Below are 17,754 nucleotides of genomic sequence, written 5' to 3' on the forward strand. Positions count from 1 at the left end.
TTAAGCTGTGTTAAATTTGTGGCAAGAGTGTCAGGCATTTCATACTTGGCTTCCAAAAAAGAAAAAAAAAAAAAGAAACGAAAGAGAGAGAGGAAAAAACAACGTGTGTGTGGAAGAAATCTCCCAGGAATTTCTTCAAGGTTGTAGTCAGACACAGTAAGGGCTAAAGTGACAAGAAAAGCAAGGCAAAGATAAAACTTGGTATTGTGATAAGATGTCTGAGTGTAAAGTGGGAGATTGCAGAAACCTTTTGGGATTACACATGCTCATCTTGTCCTGGATATGACTGAATACAAGCTAGTTTTTCTCTCGTGACAGTTCAAAAAAACCTCAAGATTATGTTTCTCTTCCTTGTCGCTTTTTTGCCAGTGGTTTTTAAAATTGGTTTTGTCAGCCTCTCAGCTCTGCAGCACTGGAACTGTCCTAATGGATACAGATTAAAGACTGAAAACTCTGCTTGTATAGGTAAGTTGCTGACCATTCACAGATTAAGAAAACTACATTTGTATTCTCTTACTTGAGCTTTATAATTTTCAAAGAGTTTTTTTACAGATTGCTTGTGTGTTGTACTGGCAGAATTGATAAATCAGCTTCTTGATATCTTTTGCTTCTCATAATGAACAGAACTAATTTTATTTAGTTTGTTTTTCAGAAATCAGTCACTGGTCTGTCAGTTTAACTATCAGAAAGCAGGATAAACTTTTATATGATCATTAAGAGATCTGAACTGTTCCCTAGTTACCAAAATTCCTCGCCATAGCTTTAGTGTCTCTGTACTTTCAATACATGTGCATGCACATATTCATGCTTCTGTATATGTAAAGTTTGTGTATAGATGTATTGTTGTTTCTCTGTATGCATATAGAAAGAGTATTTTAATGATTATGTATTAGTATATATTTAGATGTGGGCTGGATAACTTTAAAAACTATTCTATGTTTATTGGTGCATGTGGATATGTGTGCTTATATTTAATATGATGTCTCATAAAATACATGAATCTCAGGTGTGTTTGATACTGTAGTACTAAAGTCTGGGTGAAATGTGTGACACTAATATTAGTAAAATCACCCCAAGTGATTTGGAACATGTAAAATGCAGGTTCCTATTCTTTACAAAGTGTAAGACAAAGAATGACAGAACCCTTCTCCCTACCCTGCTACCTTGAAGTCCAAGTTTTTTTTGAAAGCCAGCACCAATGAAGTTGTGGGCTTTGCAGTAAGAAGATGCGGAAATGCTCTGTAGTGATTCAAGCAAACAGACCTAATACTTGGAGTTAATGCTTTTGCCTTAAATTGCTTGGGCTTCAGAGGCTCAGACTCAGTTCTTGACATGATTCCAGTGATTTAATAACAGGTGCCTCCTCTGTGCATTCTGCCAAGAAATACCATCTTGAAAGCAGAAAATAGAAGTATGCATGTTAAATGCTCTCGTATTGAGAGAGGAGGAGCTAGGCATTTTTTGTGTACAAATTATAAACCTGACTGAAGGTTTAATTGAGAGCCAAACACACCTAGGGTGCTTCCACACTGATGCTTGAATTCAAATGAGGAGCAGCATACTTCTGAAATGCATCTCCATACTGTCACCTCTTACTATGCTTGTCTTCACATTGCAGAGCACTCTCAAAGTGCACAAAATGGATTCCCTTTAGGCCAACCTAAACCAGAAGCTGTTCCCATAGGAGAGCATCTATCCTCTCTGCTGTTGATGGCCATTCAGTCCATGGGACCAGACTAGACCTGGTTCTCCGTAAACTCAACCTGAAATATATGCAGTGTGTATGTCATATCCTCAGCAACTGTTGCAGTTTACACACCCTCTCCTATAGGTCCATGCTATTTACTGATATGTACGTAGCTTCCACAAGTTAATTAGGATGTGCATTTGTTATGACTTCTACATTACAGGGTTGTCCAATTAAGAGCTCATGTATAACAAGAGAATCCTACTGACATGAAGGGAATTGCTTGGCTAGTGTTTAATGAGTCAAAATGTACTCTAAATATTGACATTCAAAAGGCTGCAAAGATGTATTTGTTATTTCAGTTGACATATTTTGTATACTGGTGTACTTTGCTCTTCCATTAATGGAGATATAACCTGCCCTGCATAATGTGTTTTCTGTTGAAAATTAGATACATTCAGCTGCTGTACGAATGAGGGGAATTAGGTAAAGCACCAAAACAGAATGGCCAGTAGCTCAGCAAACTCCGCAGGAAATAGTAATAGAAGTTGTCTTTTACATAAGAGCTAACATTACTATGACATACTCTGAGCAATTCCATGTAACATAGCATAAATGAAAAATGAGATGTGCTAAGGTATCTTTTTAATTAGAGACCACTGGGTTACAGGGGATTAAGCAAAGGTGAAATTTTGACATGAAATGTAAGACTGAAGGATGCTTTGATGGAATGGATTTCCCCTGTTCTTTCCTCTGCGTGCTGGATACACGTCGTGTTCTGAGCAGAAGAGCGGATGTATGATATTCTAGTTCATTAACTATGTGAGATGGAGGGTGCAGTGGAAGCAAGTGGTAGGAAGCTGGAGGCAGACTTTGAAGGTAATAGAGGGGATAAAAGTGGTGAGTGGGAGACATGACTCATACCACTGAACTGTGAACAATGACAGCAAGCTGAACTGTGGCTTGGCGACCATTCTTGCTGAACTGTAATAAATATATCAATTGTAAAATGTTCTTTATCATCTGTGACCGTGGTGGCATCCTGCCAGCCATAAGGACTACCCTGAATTGAGAAGGTGTCTGCCCTTGGTTAGGGCACACACTTACTGGAAAGTGTGTAGGCTTTTCTAGATTTGTTTTCCATATTGCCACTACAGATAAAGGTCTAGGTCGTGCTCTTCTTACATTGCTAAATAGCTTACTTCTTAATTAGTTCCTTTTATTTCTAGGGATATCCAAAGATCAAAGACCTTCTCATCCTGTGGAAGGATAATGAAATCTAACCCTAAATATCTCACATAATTTTATACAGTTATTTTAAGAGAGATTATTTGATTCCTGACTTGGTATGCCAAGAGAGGAGAGGCCTTTCAGAGGGGCCGCTGTGTCCCACAACAGCAAGGTTTATAAGACAGAAAGTACGGTAGAACAGATCATGAGGTCAGAACAAGACTAGTCTGGTGAATGAACATACCAATTTATTGGCAAGTTATGGTAGAATTGGAAGCATTTCTGCCAGTTTTGACATTGCCATCTTGATTTAATAATTTATTTTAAGCTGATGTCAGGACTGGGGACTCAGTTACCTTTAAATAACTAACCTGTCTTAGACCTGGTGAAAACATAGAACCTTCTACATCTAAAGAAAAATGATCTGGGCTACACAGGAGTTATTATTCCTACAAGGTAAAAACATGTGCATATTTGATCCCGGGAGAGCTTTGATTTCTAACATATTTGACCGGGTAAGCATACCTGGTACATCAGGGGATGCGCCTTATGCCTGTTGAAATCAGTTGCCTGTGTCCTCCTGAAGTACGGCTTTATCAACACTATTTTTTACTCTCTAATGATGTATAGATGCTTTTCCCACTCGAAACCAAAAAGTTTCCCACATGGCACTGTTTATCTGAAAAAGTGCCTAAGCAGCCCCCTGCATTTTCAATTTTAGACTAGATACTAGTGACTGTTAGTCTTGGGCTACCCTAGGTAAATATATCATGTACTGGATACTGCAAGACTGGAGGTGTACTTTGGCTTCAGGGCTGACTTTGAATACTCACTTTGTAAGTCTTAAAAGTGAAGGAAGATAGTTATTTAAAAAAACCCCAACGATATTGTAAAAAAAGCTTTTGAAGAAGGCAAAACATGATCCACATTATTGAAGTTTTACCTAATCATAGGTTCTTAAATTCTGCACATCTCTACTAACTTCTGACATTAACTGATCAGACTTTGTCACTTCTTCAGGGCTAACATGCTGCACATTCCTACAGAGCTACAGCCTGCAACTGAAGGTGACAACTGCAGCTATCTAGGTCAGCCCTTTTGGTCACATGCTTCTTTCTGTGTCTCAAGCTTTCCTCCTTTCTTTCTTGCTGTTCACCACTCTCCTGCCATGGAGCACTGGTGGTGCAGAATATTAAGTTATTCTGCTTTGTATTACATCTTTAAATCCACTTTAATTAGCTAAATCCTGGCTTCACTTTGCTCCATACAGCCTTCTGAAGACACACTGTTAGAACTTCTTATGTTGTATTCTGAGAAATATGAAACGGCCAAGCCTTACTAATTCACAGCTATCCTTTCTTCACAAGTGTCGCATAAGGAGCAGTAAGAGCCAATGAAATGGGGAACTGTGTTGTCTACCCCTGTCATGACATAGGGATAAACCTGTTGAGATCCCACTCTATCCCTCCAGAAAAGCTGCAGTCGACGCATGCTTGTTTCCTTGCTTTCAGTAGCTGTCTTCCAGCTAGCTCACTTCATATTATAATGCCTTAGGGAAACATGCTTGAAAATATTGCTGCCAAATAGTAGTCAGGAATTCTTGAACAGGGGTCTGAACCCACAGACCAATTCAGGAGAAGATTCCCATTGAATTCTCTGGAAATTGGATACAGCTGAATGTGGACAAATACTATCTTTAGCTGTAAAAACTTAGATCAAAATAGGGAGGAGGCAAATAAGTTACAAAAATGACAGAAATGGTGTCACATATCACATGAAGCTTAATCCTGAAGAGGACTTAGGGGCAGACTCCAGGACCAATGACTAATACTGCAAGACTCATCATTGTTTTGCTCAGTGGAAAATAGCAGATATTAATTTTGTGTTCTGTTTTAAATAAAACTGACTACTTTCTAGTATCTAAATTGAAACCTGATTTTAGAGGGAGCTGGATGACAGTATTTGCTGATGCCTTTCAAAGAGGGCCAGATGATAGCCTTATGAACTTCATCTTTGAAAGTCAAGCCCGTAACAGTATGTTGCAAGTTGCCTGATCTGGGAAGTGGTGGTCCATTTTGTAGTTACTAATTTGCACATAGAATTTATTTCAAAGACAAAACCAATATATATTTTTTTTCCATTATAGTGTCCAAACCCTTGAGATCTGAGTCCAGAAAGGTAAAAAATGAAAGATATTGTAGTGCCTTGATCTTTTTTACCATTTCTCTTCAAGATATCTACAAGTGGTTTCTGAATTTTATTTCAATTCTAAATTTGATTCTACTTTATACTTGATTAAATCATATGATTGCTCTCACTGTCATATCTGTGATATGACCACCTCTGTGGCTCTGGACTGGAAGAGTCTGGGAGTTGATAACCACCTTATTGTAATCACATTGTATTTCTTACCACGATATTTGAGCACTTCACAGGCTCTATCCTCTCAAAAATTGAGTGATCAAGTTGTACTTTAAACCTCTTTCAAAATTAGCAAGAGAAGATACTGAGCCATGTCTCACCTATTTTATTGTGACCTGCTGATGAAGCATCTTTTTCCATTTCTGGGTATTTTTTTTTCTTTAAGCTGTATGCTTTTAACAAAATAGATAAAAGGGATGGGCTGCTTTCTTTGTAAGCCAGATGAAATTTGGGTGATGAAACCTTATTGAAAAGATTATGGTGGTGGCTAGATATAGCAGATTGAATTAATCCCCAGTCCAACTCCACAGAAACCAAATTTGAGTGAGGTTATTTGAGTGTGTGTATCTGCACATGTATATTTTATGTATATAATGTATGTATTTGGGGCCATAATGAAACGCAAGTTCTGGTTCACTGTGGTTTCTCTGTATCCCCGCCAGGCATACTAATGCTTCACCTTCTGCAATCAGAGCATTTCTCAGGACTCTCAATAAAGTAGCATATTTGTATGCAAAGTCATTGAGAGCTGCCAACATCATGATGACATGATTCATCGTTTTTGCTGATTCTCAAGGCATTTTTTGCATAAAGAAGCCTTTGAGAACTGAGCAGAACCTCATTCTTCCTTTCAGGGCTGGCTGTCAGGGCGCTGCAGACAGCTTTTGTGTTCACTAAGCCGATTTCTTTCACAGGGTAAAGTTCCCACTGGGGGATGTGGTTGCCAGGACACGTAAAACAGCTACAGCAGGATGCAACTTCGTGCTTTGCTTTGGCACTAAGAGTGCAGGTGAAGGCACTGCTAGTTACACCTGATGCATGGTTTTATGATCGAGTTCTCCTAAACCTTAAGAAACAGCCTTTTTTTTTTTTTTTTTTTTGGTACTTTAAGCAAAGAAGAGAGCATGTTAAGCATAGGACCCCCTTCCATTGTTAGTGCCATAAAAGCTGAATGATCACAGCGCTGCGGCGTGTTTTACAATAGCGCTGTGTCTGTTGGCGCTTCCTGTTTACCACTGGAAGAGGCATTCTCTGGTGGCCAAGCTGCCTGTCGCTGCTGTGCCCCTTGTCTTTATGGGGCGGTTATTCTTCCACTACAGCCTTTCTTCAGCTGGAGCGGTTGCTTGCTTTTCAGTATGTGTGGGATTTGCTTTATTATGTGAACTTTGGTGGTGGTGAAAATGGGCAGACTGATAACTCTGAAATCCTTTCTTCAAGTACAATTACTGGGGAGGCAGTGTAAATTCTTGTAGCCTGATCAATCAGCGTGCTCTTTCATGGAGAGTCAGTTTTGTACACTCATAAAGAGCTGGAAAATCCGTCCTGCAAATAACAGGTCATTGTCTAGTTACCTTGGTACATAGCTCAGTAACCTGTGCTTGGCTAAAGCATGTCTTCCCAGTCTGATCTTGACTTGAGAATATCCACTGATGTTTTTCACATCGTCACAGTTTTTCTCGGTAGCTAGTCCCCTTAGTGAATCATACTTCCTGTTTAATGCGAATTGAATGTCTAAATTTGATTCCCCTGGCTTCAGTTCTCAGCCATCAGTCCTTGTTAAATCTTTTCTGCAAAAGATTATAATGTCCTTTAGAAAACCTGGTACTTTTTCTTTGTGAAGGTATTTATATACTGTGACCAATCTTTTTCCCAAGCTTCTTTCTGATAATCTAAGCAGACTGAACTCTAAGTGTGTCACCAAAAGGCACTTTTGCTTACCCTCAGATCAGGCTTTTTATCCTTGTTGTATACACCTTCTAATTTTTCAGGATCCTTTAACAACCTATATCTGAGGAATACAAACAACATGCCAATATAGTCTGACCACTGCCATATACAGAAGTAAAATTATTTCCCCACTGTTCATGTCTCCTGTGTTTATATGTGTTATGATTTGAATTTTCTTGCCCAGTAACATGCTAAGAAGTCAGTTTTCTGTCCAGTATGAACACAAATCCTTTCAGAGTAAGCAGACTTCCAGGTATAATCTGTAGGTCAGGCCTATCTTTCTTTTTCTTATTTAATGTGCTCTTTATTGTGACTGAATAATAGTTCTTTCATCAGTGTTTCACATTGCTTAGTCAAACAATCTGTCTTTAGCAATCTTACATCTACACAGTTGCCTTTATCACCCATACTTGTGATTTCCTCAGAGAAATAAAATCAGGTTTATTTAACAAGCCACTATTATCATAAAAGTATATTGACTAACATAAACTACATTATAGCCTTTATCAACAGTCTTGCACCTGCTTGTGTACTGGTGAAAAGATCAGATTAACTGTCCAGCTTAGTCAGCCAGTTACTCCAATTGAAAACCAGTGCATCAGGGAGAGATACAAACAGTAGTGTTCATGCCTGCAGACTCCCTCACATCTCTGTTAACAGTGACAGCAGCTGTGACAATGAGCTGAGGTTGTCAAAGCCCTCCTGTATGGGCTATCAAAGTGCCCTTTAGTTTTAATGACATCCAGGCAATGTTAGCCAGGCGTAGCTGGTTTTAAACTGGTAACCTGGAGCTCACGGTTTCTGTAGCCCATTAACAAACTTCTAAACCAGTCAAACCTTTCTAGAAGGGATTTGGAGGAGTTACTCCTTTAATGCTGTGGAGAATGGCATGTACATCCCAAGTACGTGTGGGAAAATATGCTCCTGAAAGCTGATTGTTTGAAGAAGATTGTGGGTTAGAATTAGAGTGCTTTATGGAATTAAATTGCTGAAAATGCTTCTGCTTTACCTTCATAATCTATTCAACAGAAATCAGTTGCATGTACATTGTCAAATTAGTTCATCTGTTATGTGGAACATAAAGTTGTGGGAAAACTCTGAAAACAACATGAAAACTTTCCCTAGTCTGTACAGACATGTCAGATGGCTGTAAAACACTGACATTTTTTTGAACAACTTTGATACCTGACACAGAAGAAACCCCTAAACACTTCTGCACATAGTTTCTTAAAGCAGTTAAAGGAGACAGGTTCCCAGATGCATGGGATATCAGAGATCTGGTTGCTTAGCTCTCCCTAGGTTACTGAGAGAGAAAGTTTCTTTCAAAGTGCTGGTGTGAGTTGGTTAAATTGCAGTTCCTCGTAGTTATCATGAGGTGCCATTTCTGACCTTCTTTGAATTAGGGGAATCCACACCTAACACTCACAGACCTCCTGAAGCACTGTGATAATTGGCACTTGATTCAAATGATCATATAAGTTATCGAAGGAGAAGTTCTTCTTCCATTGCCTTAAATTCTTGATCACGAATACAGAAAAAAAAAATTGTTGTGAGCTATACTTGGAAAAAACTCAATACGTATATGTAGTTCTGGTTATGAATTGATGTCCTTTAGTGACTTAATCGAATGTGTCTCTAAAATAATTTCTGTTGATTTCCTTTTTTCCTGCATGTGCAAAGTCAGACAATAAAACCCAGAACAAAAGCCACTGACATAAAATAGATCTTGGGCAGGGAAAAAGCTGCTCCTTAGAGCAACCCTCGCAATGGTTATACAAGAAATATACCAGGATATGGTACTGCCAGATGTTAAGCACCTTGGGAATTTACTATCGGATGCATTTGGTTTTAGTAGGAACTGAAATTTATCTAAATTTTCTGGGACAATCATCCATGGTACTGCCAAAAGGGTTAATTTCTTTTGCCCTTAGTGTAAAATATGCTACTCGGTGGTGACCTTTTTTTGAAAAATAAAGTCCTTAATTTAGGACTTAATTAATAGTTACTGCCTCAAGCCCTGATAAAACACCAAAAATACATCAAATATCTTTTAATTCCTAAAGGCTCTAGCCTAATCTACAAGTTAACCCCCCAATTTCTAATTAGTTTGCTTGTTGCTTTGGTTTGGGCTTGTTGCTATCAGAATATAGTGGGCTTTTTAGTGTTTTGTATGTGTTTTTGAGATTTGACTCAAACCAAAATGAGCTCAATATGGAACTCAGTGCTGTGGCAGTCTGTCTGCTGCTTTGCTGTTTTGCAAAGTTTGTTAATTTGTTGGCAGAATTATTACTGTGGAAAGAGGGATAAAGATAGAAGGAAGCAGCTGCAGGCAGCATTTGCACAGCAAACGATAACGCAAATCACAGAAATGGAGTACAAGACAAGTCTGTTCCCTGTGTTTGGGCAATCACGGAGGGACCAGAGTGCCCAGACACTCGGGAGAATGGCAATTTCCCTGGACAGTCTTCTTAAAAAGAATAACAATCGCTGTGCGTGTGACAACGGACAAAACAATAATTCTGAAATGAATGCCTGAAGCAATACAGCCATCCTCCTCTCCTTTTTTAATGATGGGATATTAAATTTTGTGACCAATTATTATTAGATAACTATGTCAAGGGTATCCTTTCTCTTTGCTCTTTGCTGCTTTTGCTGGCTGAATTTTCCTGATCTGTTCAAAACCATGTTTCAGATATTGATGAATGCCTTGAAGGTGGTTTGGGAACCTGTGGCCAAACCTGTATCAATGTTCCAGGGTCCTACATCTGCTCCTGTCAGCCCGGCTACACTTTGGATATTGACAAACGGTCTTGCTATGTGAACGGTAAGGTCATTTTCTTTTTTGATGACTAAAAAAGAGCTTTAGAGATTTAGTTAGCATTATTTTTCAAAGTGAACCATGCCCAGCTAGTTCCTACTGGACAGCAACTGGGGTGCTCTTGTTTGCTGATAGAAAAACTGCCTCTTCTACTGTGTGGGTACATGGCAAGGCCAAAAGTGGGTGCCACAGAAGAGTGATGGTGAAGAATGGGAAGTATGGTGGTGGAGAGATGAATGAACAGATGAAAACAAACAAATAAAACTAAACAACGACTTCTTGTTTAGTAGACATACTCTCCCTGTGCGCTCAGAACTGTAAACTTTCTTACCCCATCCTTACTACTTCCAGGAAAACATGGCACTACACAAGATTTTGCTACCTTTGCCTCTTTCAGTCTGTTGGTGTTGATGTCTTTCCAGTGTGTTTAGGTTCACAGTGCTGTGAAATTGTAAGCAGGAAGTCCTTATTTTTCGTTTGGTCCATTGGCAGTTTCTGAATAAACATGAGTGCTACTGTGAGTTCTTTCTCCCCCTTGCTCTGTCCTGAGTGTATAAACTGATTTTTGAATGTGTAAGATGCATTTACATTTTAAAAGTTTTTAGCCCCTCTAAGAGAAAAATATCCACAGTTATGGCCTTTGAATATCCTTCATTTTGTCCTCAACTGATGCTACCCAGGGAAAAAAATCTAGTTGGATTTTATTGATTGGTATAACCCTATATTGCATCTAGAATATGAGGTGGGAGTGCTCTGAAGTTCACCTCTCACTTCTCCACCTTGGTTTCCTGAATGTCTGGTTTTGGTTCCTGTCTGGGATATGCTTTGGATCCAGGAGTTCAGGTTTTCTTTTTCTGACTAATGTTTACCTGGGACTCTTGCTAATGCAGAGATGGGATGTGACAGGGCATGTTTCTGACCCAAGAAGTAAGTAGGAGATGTACTTGAGTCCCTGTGCACGTAGCCTTTGGGACCATGAACATAACCAAAAGTATTCTGCATAGCTCCCAAATTGGCACCAACAGGATCACTTCAGTCAGCTCCTAGAATCATCATTATTGACAGCAACACATGACTCACAAAGACCCGAGCTGGATTTTTTGTACTCCTGCCTAAACATCTCTAGCCCCTTAAATAGTATTTCTAATTTTTTTTTTAATCAAATGTTTTGTAAACTCTTCACTTCTGAACTGAAGAGAAGTGAAAACAAACATGTTACCTCACAGTGATATCTGTGCACAGGTATCTTTCAAAGAACAATCCTACCTCAATATTGGAGGACTTCAACTTTTTTTAACATTATTACTAACATTTATAGCATGAGTAGAAAGTGACTGATGGTTCAGGAGCTACTGTAATAAATAAGGAACCCTCATGCTAGGAATAAACCCTTTCGTTGGGGGTACACCAAGTGAAATACCCTCATGTTTTAAAGACAGGAAACTCTTTGGTGCAGGTGTTGTTCATTAAACCCCTGATAAAATTAAGTCCCAAATCTGACTGGTGCCTCTGCAGTCAAAGTTACATATGTTCGGTCCCTGTTCCATTTACAGCCCTCATTCATGGGTGCCTGATAAGAAATTCAGAGAGTGGAAAGGACAAAACCAAAGTATATAAATGCTCTTGGTCAACTAATTGGCAAAAATGCAGGCAGTACAGCTGTCAAATTCCTGAGATAAACCAACCTTGCTACACTTCACCATTCATTTACCATTTACATAAAGCAAGTCTTCATAGTTTAAATATTCTCACATGGGGTTGCTCAGTGCAAATAGCAGCAGAAAAAAAGGAATCACTATAAATCCTAGAAGCAGCTGTTATAACTGGGTGATAGCTTGAAAACTTGAGATACAAACCAGTCTGTTAGTATAGAAATAGGGCGCTGATCATCTTCATTGTGAACAGAAGAAAATTACGTCTTGGGTACTTGTTGGAACTTTCTTCACTTGGAGAAACCAAAATTGGTCTCATTCCTCTGCTGTGAAAGGTGTTAAATCAAACAGCTTTGCAACTGTGATGAAGGTGGAGCATCTGGCTAAAATTTGTAGAAGTGATGTCTATTGAGTTTAAAGCCTCAGGTTTCATTCTAATAGTGAAGATATTTAGTTAAAAGGTTGCAAAACTGGTCAATAAAACCAATTTAATTTTCAAAAGTATATGTGCAAGAAAACTGATGATAGTGCATCTTTGATGACATCCATCCCTGATAAATGGCGAGTTGCTTCTGCATTGCAGGAAGATCAATTCAACAAGTGATTAGACAGGCTTGAAAGCTGTCATTCTGTTGGTTCTGTATCAATAATTGCATTTCAAAGTCACTTGGTTAGAGCATTACTTGTATGCCATGATCTGTCGTTTCAGGCAACCATGTTATAAATCCCCACCATTGCCACCACAATGGGCTTTCTTTGAATTTTGTTTTAGTGGTAAATTAAAGACTAGGCTGCATACCCCCAATTTTTTATTTTTTTTTAATTAGGAACACCACCCCCACCCCCACTTCTTCTTTGTTTTGGGTTTGTGTGGTGGGGTTTTGGTAGCGGGGGAGGGGCTGCAGGGGTGGCTCCTTTGAGAAGGTGCTAGAAGCTTCCCCGGCTCCAAGTCGGACCTGCCTCTGGCCAAGGCCGAGCCCATCAGTGATGGTGGTAGCGCCTCTGGGAGAACAGATTTAAGAAGGGGAACCGGTAGTGAGTGGGGGGATTGGAATGTGAGAGGAACCCCTCTGCAGACCCCGAGGTCAGTGCAGAAGGAAGGGAGGAGGTGCGCCAGAGGAGGGGATGCCCCTGCAGCCCGTGGTGAGACGGCAGGCTGTGTCCCCCCAGCCCATGGAGGGGAGCGGGGGAGCGGATGCCCACCTGCAGCCCAGGGAGGACCCCACACCGGAGCAGGTGATGCCCCAAAGATGGCCGTGACTCCATGGGAAGGCCCGCACTGGAGCAGTCTGTGACTGAAGGACTGCACCCCGTGGAAGGGACACACGCTGGAGCAGTTCGTGAAGAACTGCAGCCCATGGGAAGGACCCATGCCAGAGAAGTTCATGGAGGACTGTCTCCTGTGGGAGTGGAGTTGAGCCAGGAAGAAGGGAGGGGAGGGGGGAAGGTGCTTTAAAATTTGGTTTTACTTCCCATTATCCTTGTTTTTTATTTGATTGGTAGTAAATTAAATTGATTTTTTTTTTCCCCAAGTTGAGTCTGGTTTTTGCCTGTGACCATAAGTGGTGGGCAATCCCTCCCTGTCCTTGTCTCGACCCACAAGCTTTTCTTTATATTTTCTCCTCCTCATCCCACCGCGGGGGAGGAGTGAGCAAGCGGCCTCCTGGTGCTTTGTTGCCAGCTGGCCTTAAACCATGGCATTTTTTAAATGAAGGCTAAAATGTGACTGGTTACATAAAAACTCCTTTCCTTGCTACACACTTGATAGACATCCATAATATTCAAATTGCCTAAATGAAAACCATTGTGCTTTGGAAATGCAGTTGAGGTTCTTTGGGCAATCTTAACCCTGCCCTGTGGCAATACCCTAAAAATAACAAAGAGGACGTGATAAAACTGGGGTAGTGTAATGTGCAGCCCCAACAGTTACGTCCTACTAATTGTACTTCCATAATTATCACCTGGTTTTAAGGCTGCATTAAGGCTATTTGGACCATCCTAGTTGCTCATCACTTTCAACCTTAATTGGATTTCTAGAGTTTGGGGAACAATTAGAACACCTTTCATTTTAACATATTTTATTTAAGTTACTGATAAGCTTTTACCCTTCACTCAGTATGAATACAGTTTTTGTCTGGAAGGAGATGTTGCTGTTGAGCTGTAGCAGTTTTAAGTACAGGTCTTTAGGTTTCCTTCAGCCTTCTGGATCACAAGAAACCTCCATTGTCTCTACCTTCTTCCTTTGCCCTGTCTTGGGATCTTCGATTTCCCTGTTTAGATAGTTAAAGTGAGACTCCAGACTGCCTCTCTGTGACAAAATCTTGCTACAGCACAATAGTTGGAAGTGGTCTTCAACTTGGTGACGCATCCATGGTATAGTTCTTCTAACCCCTGTTGGCATGCATGCAATGGTTCTTCTGACTTCCAGCCAGGCTGTAGGATTTGGGATTAGTGGTAACGACCACTGCAATCCCAGTTTCATGGCTCAGATTTTTGACCTAGCATTCAGCATTAAATGCAAAAGGACCATTACATTTATATCTTATTGGTTCTCTGTGATATGCCTAGAAAGTTATCATTAAAATATGAGAGAGATGGTTAGATCCTGAACTTTCTCTTTGGCTAGTATAATAATGATGAGAACTTAATTCAGCAAAAATGCAATGCTTATCTATTAATTGGTCTCTTTTTGTTTTCACCACACCAGACCCTGCACCATTCCTACTTTTTAGCCATGGAAATGCCATCTTTAGAATTGACACTGAGGGGACCAATCACGAAAGATTGGTGGCTGATACTGGTCAGTCAACGCTTATGGATTTTCATTATACAGAAGAGAAAGTGTATTGGGTAGACTCTGAAAGGCGACTACTTCAAAGAATTCACCTGAATGGCACAAAACGAGAGGTAAAGTAATCAGTTCTTTGGAATTCTCCAAGTTAATGGGCATAAAATCCTTTATGGAAACCACCTGCTTTTCAGGTACAATTCTGCCATTCCTGTTCATTGGTGAGCACTTCAGACTTATTTAATAGTCTTCGCTGTTGCAATAGTTATGGTCCTGAGTCTAGGCTGTTTTACTGGCATTCACAGTACATTTAGTATTTTCTGTGGATCAAGTAAAGGGGAGGAAGGAGAGGAAATTCAGGCAAACTAAAGCTTTGAAGTCAATAATGTTTCTATCAGTTTTAAATTAATCCCTGGCATTATAGAAGTTTGTCTTACAGATTACTGTAACTCAAACTGGCACAAATGGTATGAGAAGAATGTGCTTGAATTCCTACTCATTTTTTCTCAAACTTTTTATTGGTTTCTATGGTTGCAAAAATGCTTCTTTTAGCACTTCATCCGTTGTTCAGAAAAAGCGGTGCAGTTCATTGCATCTGGCAGATTAAGTAGGACAGACAGGCTGTTGTGGCTGAACTTCAATGCTGTGAGAGCCTTCTTTTGTTTGAGAGAGATTGCCAGTGTTCGTGTACCCATGTGGAGTCTTCACTGAGGTATTTTACGTTGATTTTTAAGGATCAGGGTCCAGCAAGAGTGTGTTAGGAAGTCTTCCATCTGTAACAGTACAGATCTGGGTGCTTAACGATATGCCAAATGCAAGAAGTTGTAGCTAAAAGATCAGTCCAATGTATTTCTTATGGACAACACTTTCCCCTTTCACAGGGGGTCACTCAGTTCATAAGGTGTATGTGCAAGTACAAAGACCAAATGAAAGTGATTACAGAATACAAAAGAGAAATATCTACAGGTCTGAGAGAAAATGAAACAGGCAAAGGAATGAAATGGGAACCTTCAGTCTGGCACCCTATTCCCTATATTGAAAGTCAAGTTTAGGGTAATCATTAGGATGCTTCTTGTTGTTAACTTTTTTTTTTTTTTTTTTACAGAGACTATGTTACATAGACAAAGGCATTTCGGGATTTGTTATTGACTGGATAAATCAAGACATTCTCTGGGCCAATAGACAGAAAGCAACCATAGAAGCAACAGACATGAATGGGAAGAAACGCAGAGTTCTTCTAAGAGATGTTGGTCATCCCACAAGGATTACTATTGATGCTGAGCAAAGGTAATTTTGACTAGGTTAGTAATTTCATTGAAGTGGACTCAAAATATGCAAGGTACAATGATTGTGGTTTATAGGCTGCTGGGCTAGTCTGTGCACAGTGTATTATCTACAGTCCAATACCTCCTTGAACTTTGCCAAAAGAGGATAAAAGATTAATAAGCATATAAGAGATAAATAGAGAAGTGCGTGGGAAAAAGCCCACTGAAGTCTAATGCAGAATCTATACCTCCTGGTCATCAGGGAAAATTTTGCTAGTGAGGAGAGCTGAGGGAAAAGAAGCATTGCTGGTCCTTTCTCAAAGGCAGCAGAAAGCAGGACTGGAGCAACAAGGGGAATGATGCCTGCAAATGCTGGGAGTCCCTTGTGTTGCAAACCTGGCACACACAGAATATAAATTGCTATGTTTTCTGAAAAAAGGTCTAAACTTACAGTTTTGCTCCTGTTTCCCTTGTCACTCTGTCAGTTGCTCTGAATACTGGTTCTGAATCTACTGTTGCTACTTTGTGTCACTAGTAGTTTGGCCTTCATAAAGGTGCTTCTTTCAGCTTCAAGCCATTTACGCTGAGAACCATGCTCACATAAGAGATTTGGCCTCCTCAGGAATTATCAGTATGAATTGTCACAGTGGTCTCTCCATGGTAATTTCTCTTTACTCATAAACCTCTTCCATTAAAGTTGCAAAATAAAAGCTTGAGCAGACTTTGAGATGCTTCTCTTTAGTACAGCAAAAGCATGTTTCTGTTGCCACTTCTGATTTGCAATAAAGTTGCTCAGCAGTGTGTGAAACTGTTTTAATATTAAGGCTTATGTGTCTTTTCCTAGTACATTTATACATAAACCACTAGTAGCATTACTAGTATTCATTGGAGTCTTGTCATTTGGGTAGGATTTAAAGGCCTGAACATCAGCCTATTTTTTTTTTTTTTTCCTGTTTTTTCTTTCAAATGTAGTATTTGCCAGTCTTGGAAATATTCACAAGTCCTTAAAGCCACCGTCAAATGCCACTGAAACACATGTTACTGGCATTATAAGAATATATTTGCTGAACTTAGGCAAAAGTCTGGGGAGATTCAATTGCCTATATTCACCCAGGTGTGATTCACCATGCTTAAAAGCTGTACTCATGTGCTTACAGGGAGGCCAGTAGGCCAGTGATAAACTGTAAAGAAAGTAGACTCCAAGAAGTCTGACATCATTTTTATGCCCTATGGTAATTTCCTTGTATGAAAACTCTGAGGGCTCTATTTTTAATGTAAAGTCAATTAAAACGCCCAGTATGTTTATGTGCACAGGTGTAAGCATGAACTAAATCTGATATTAACAATGTCTTCCTTCAAATGTGTGCAACTCTTAAGTAATGAAGGTCAATGTGATACCCGAATAATAAAGTTTTTCTCAAAAGATGTGTTTGGATATTAGCGGTGATAGGATTATTTTAGTAGTAATAATGTAACTATTGCTGTAAGATTGATTTGATTTTTTTTAATTGTGTTTGGAAATGCCAAAAAATAAGGATTAAAACTAAAGAAAAATAGAAGGCAAATACAGTAAAGGCTGGCAATTACTCAAGCCAGTTTCTAATCTTCATTCTTTTTCTGTCTTCCTGTTTGTTCATATCATATTCTGCCCCTTCAATGATTAGCAAAATTTTCGCATAGAGACTATAACCCTATAGCCACCTTTGTTTTTTAGTTTCCTTATCTGTAAAAAGAGAATCCTAGCATTTCTCCAAACTTCCAAAGTAGTGACATTTCCTAAATAACAGGTGCTCTAGAAATGCAAGCAGATATTAATAAAATGTTTTAAAAAGGCAGTATAAAATTGGGCTATCCTTCTGGAAACATGTTTTCACCTCTACATTAATAACCTATATAGACTATATAATGTGAGGAAAAGCTGTGACGCAGGGGCTGATTCTTCTCACTAGTTTGGTATAGTCCCTTGCCAGGGAGATCTAATCCATTTTGGGGCCTTTAACAAATTCTTAAAATAAACATAGTAAAGCTGGCTTTATGCTACATTTTTTTGTATGTATAAATTCTGCAATTTTGTGGAGACAAGGCAAAATGATGATGCTTCTTGGAATTTTTGTGCATAAGAAACCCAGGCAAAGAATCTAAACCCAAACATTAAAAAATAAAAT

At 39.4% G+C, this 17,754-nt stretch overlaps 1 protein-coding gene across 1 annotated transcript in view; it reads left to right on the top strand.

Moving 5' to 3' along the window:
• The first annotated feature begins 269 nt into the window (after positions 1-269).
• The window catches only part of EGF (epidermal growth factor), a 62,354-nt gene continuing 44,869 nt past the window's right edge, over positions 270-17,754 (top strand). Inside the window, exons 1-4 of the mRNA XM_010586250.1 lie at positions 270-465; positions 9,759-9,890; positions 14,244-14,443; positions 15,430-15,611. Of these exons, the coding sequence (XP_010584552.1) occupies positions 339-465; positions 9,759-9,890; positions 14,244-14,443; positions 15,430-15,611 (641 nt within the window). The 5' untranslated portion in view covers positions 270-338. The remainder of the gene's footprint in view (positions 466-9,758; positions 9,891-14,243; positions 14,444-15,429; positions 15,612-17,754) is intronic.

This window comes from Haliaeetus leucocephalus, unplaced genomic scaffold (genome assembly GCF_000737465.1).
Source record: "Haliaeetus leucocephalus isolate CR32 unplaced genomic scaffold, Haliaeetus_leucocephalus-4.0 Scaffold140, whole genome shotgun sequence".
NCBI lineage: Eukaryota > Metazoa > Chordata > Aves > Accipitriformes > Accipitridae > Haliaeetus > Haliaeetus leucocephalus.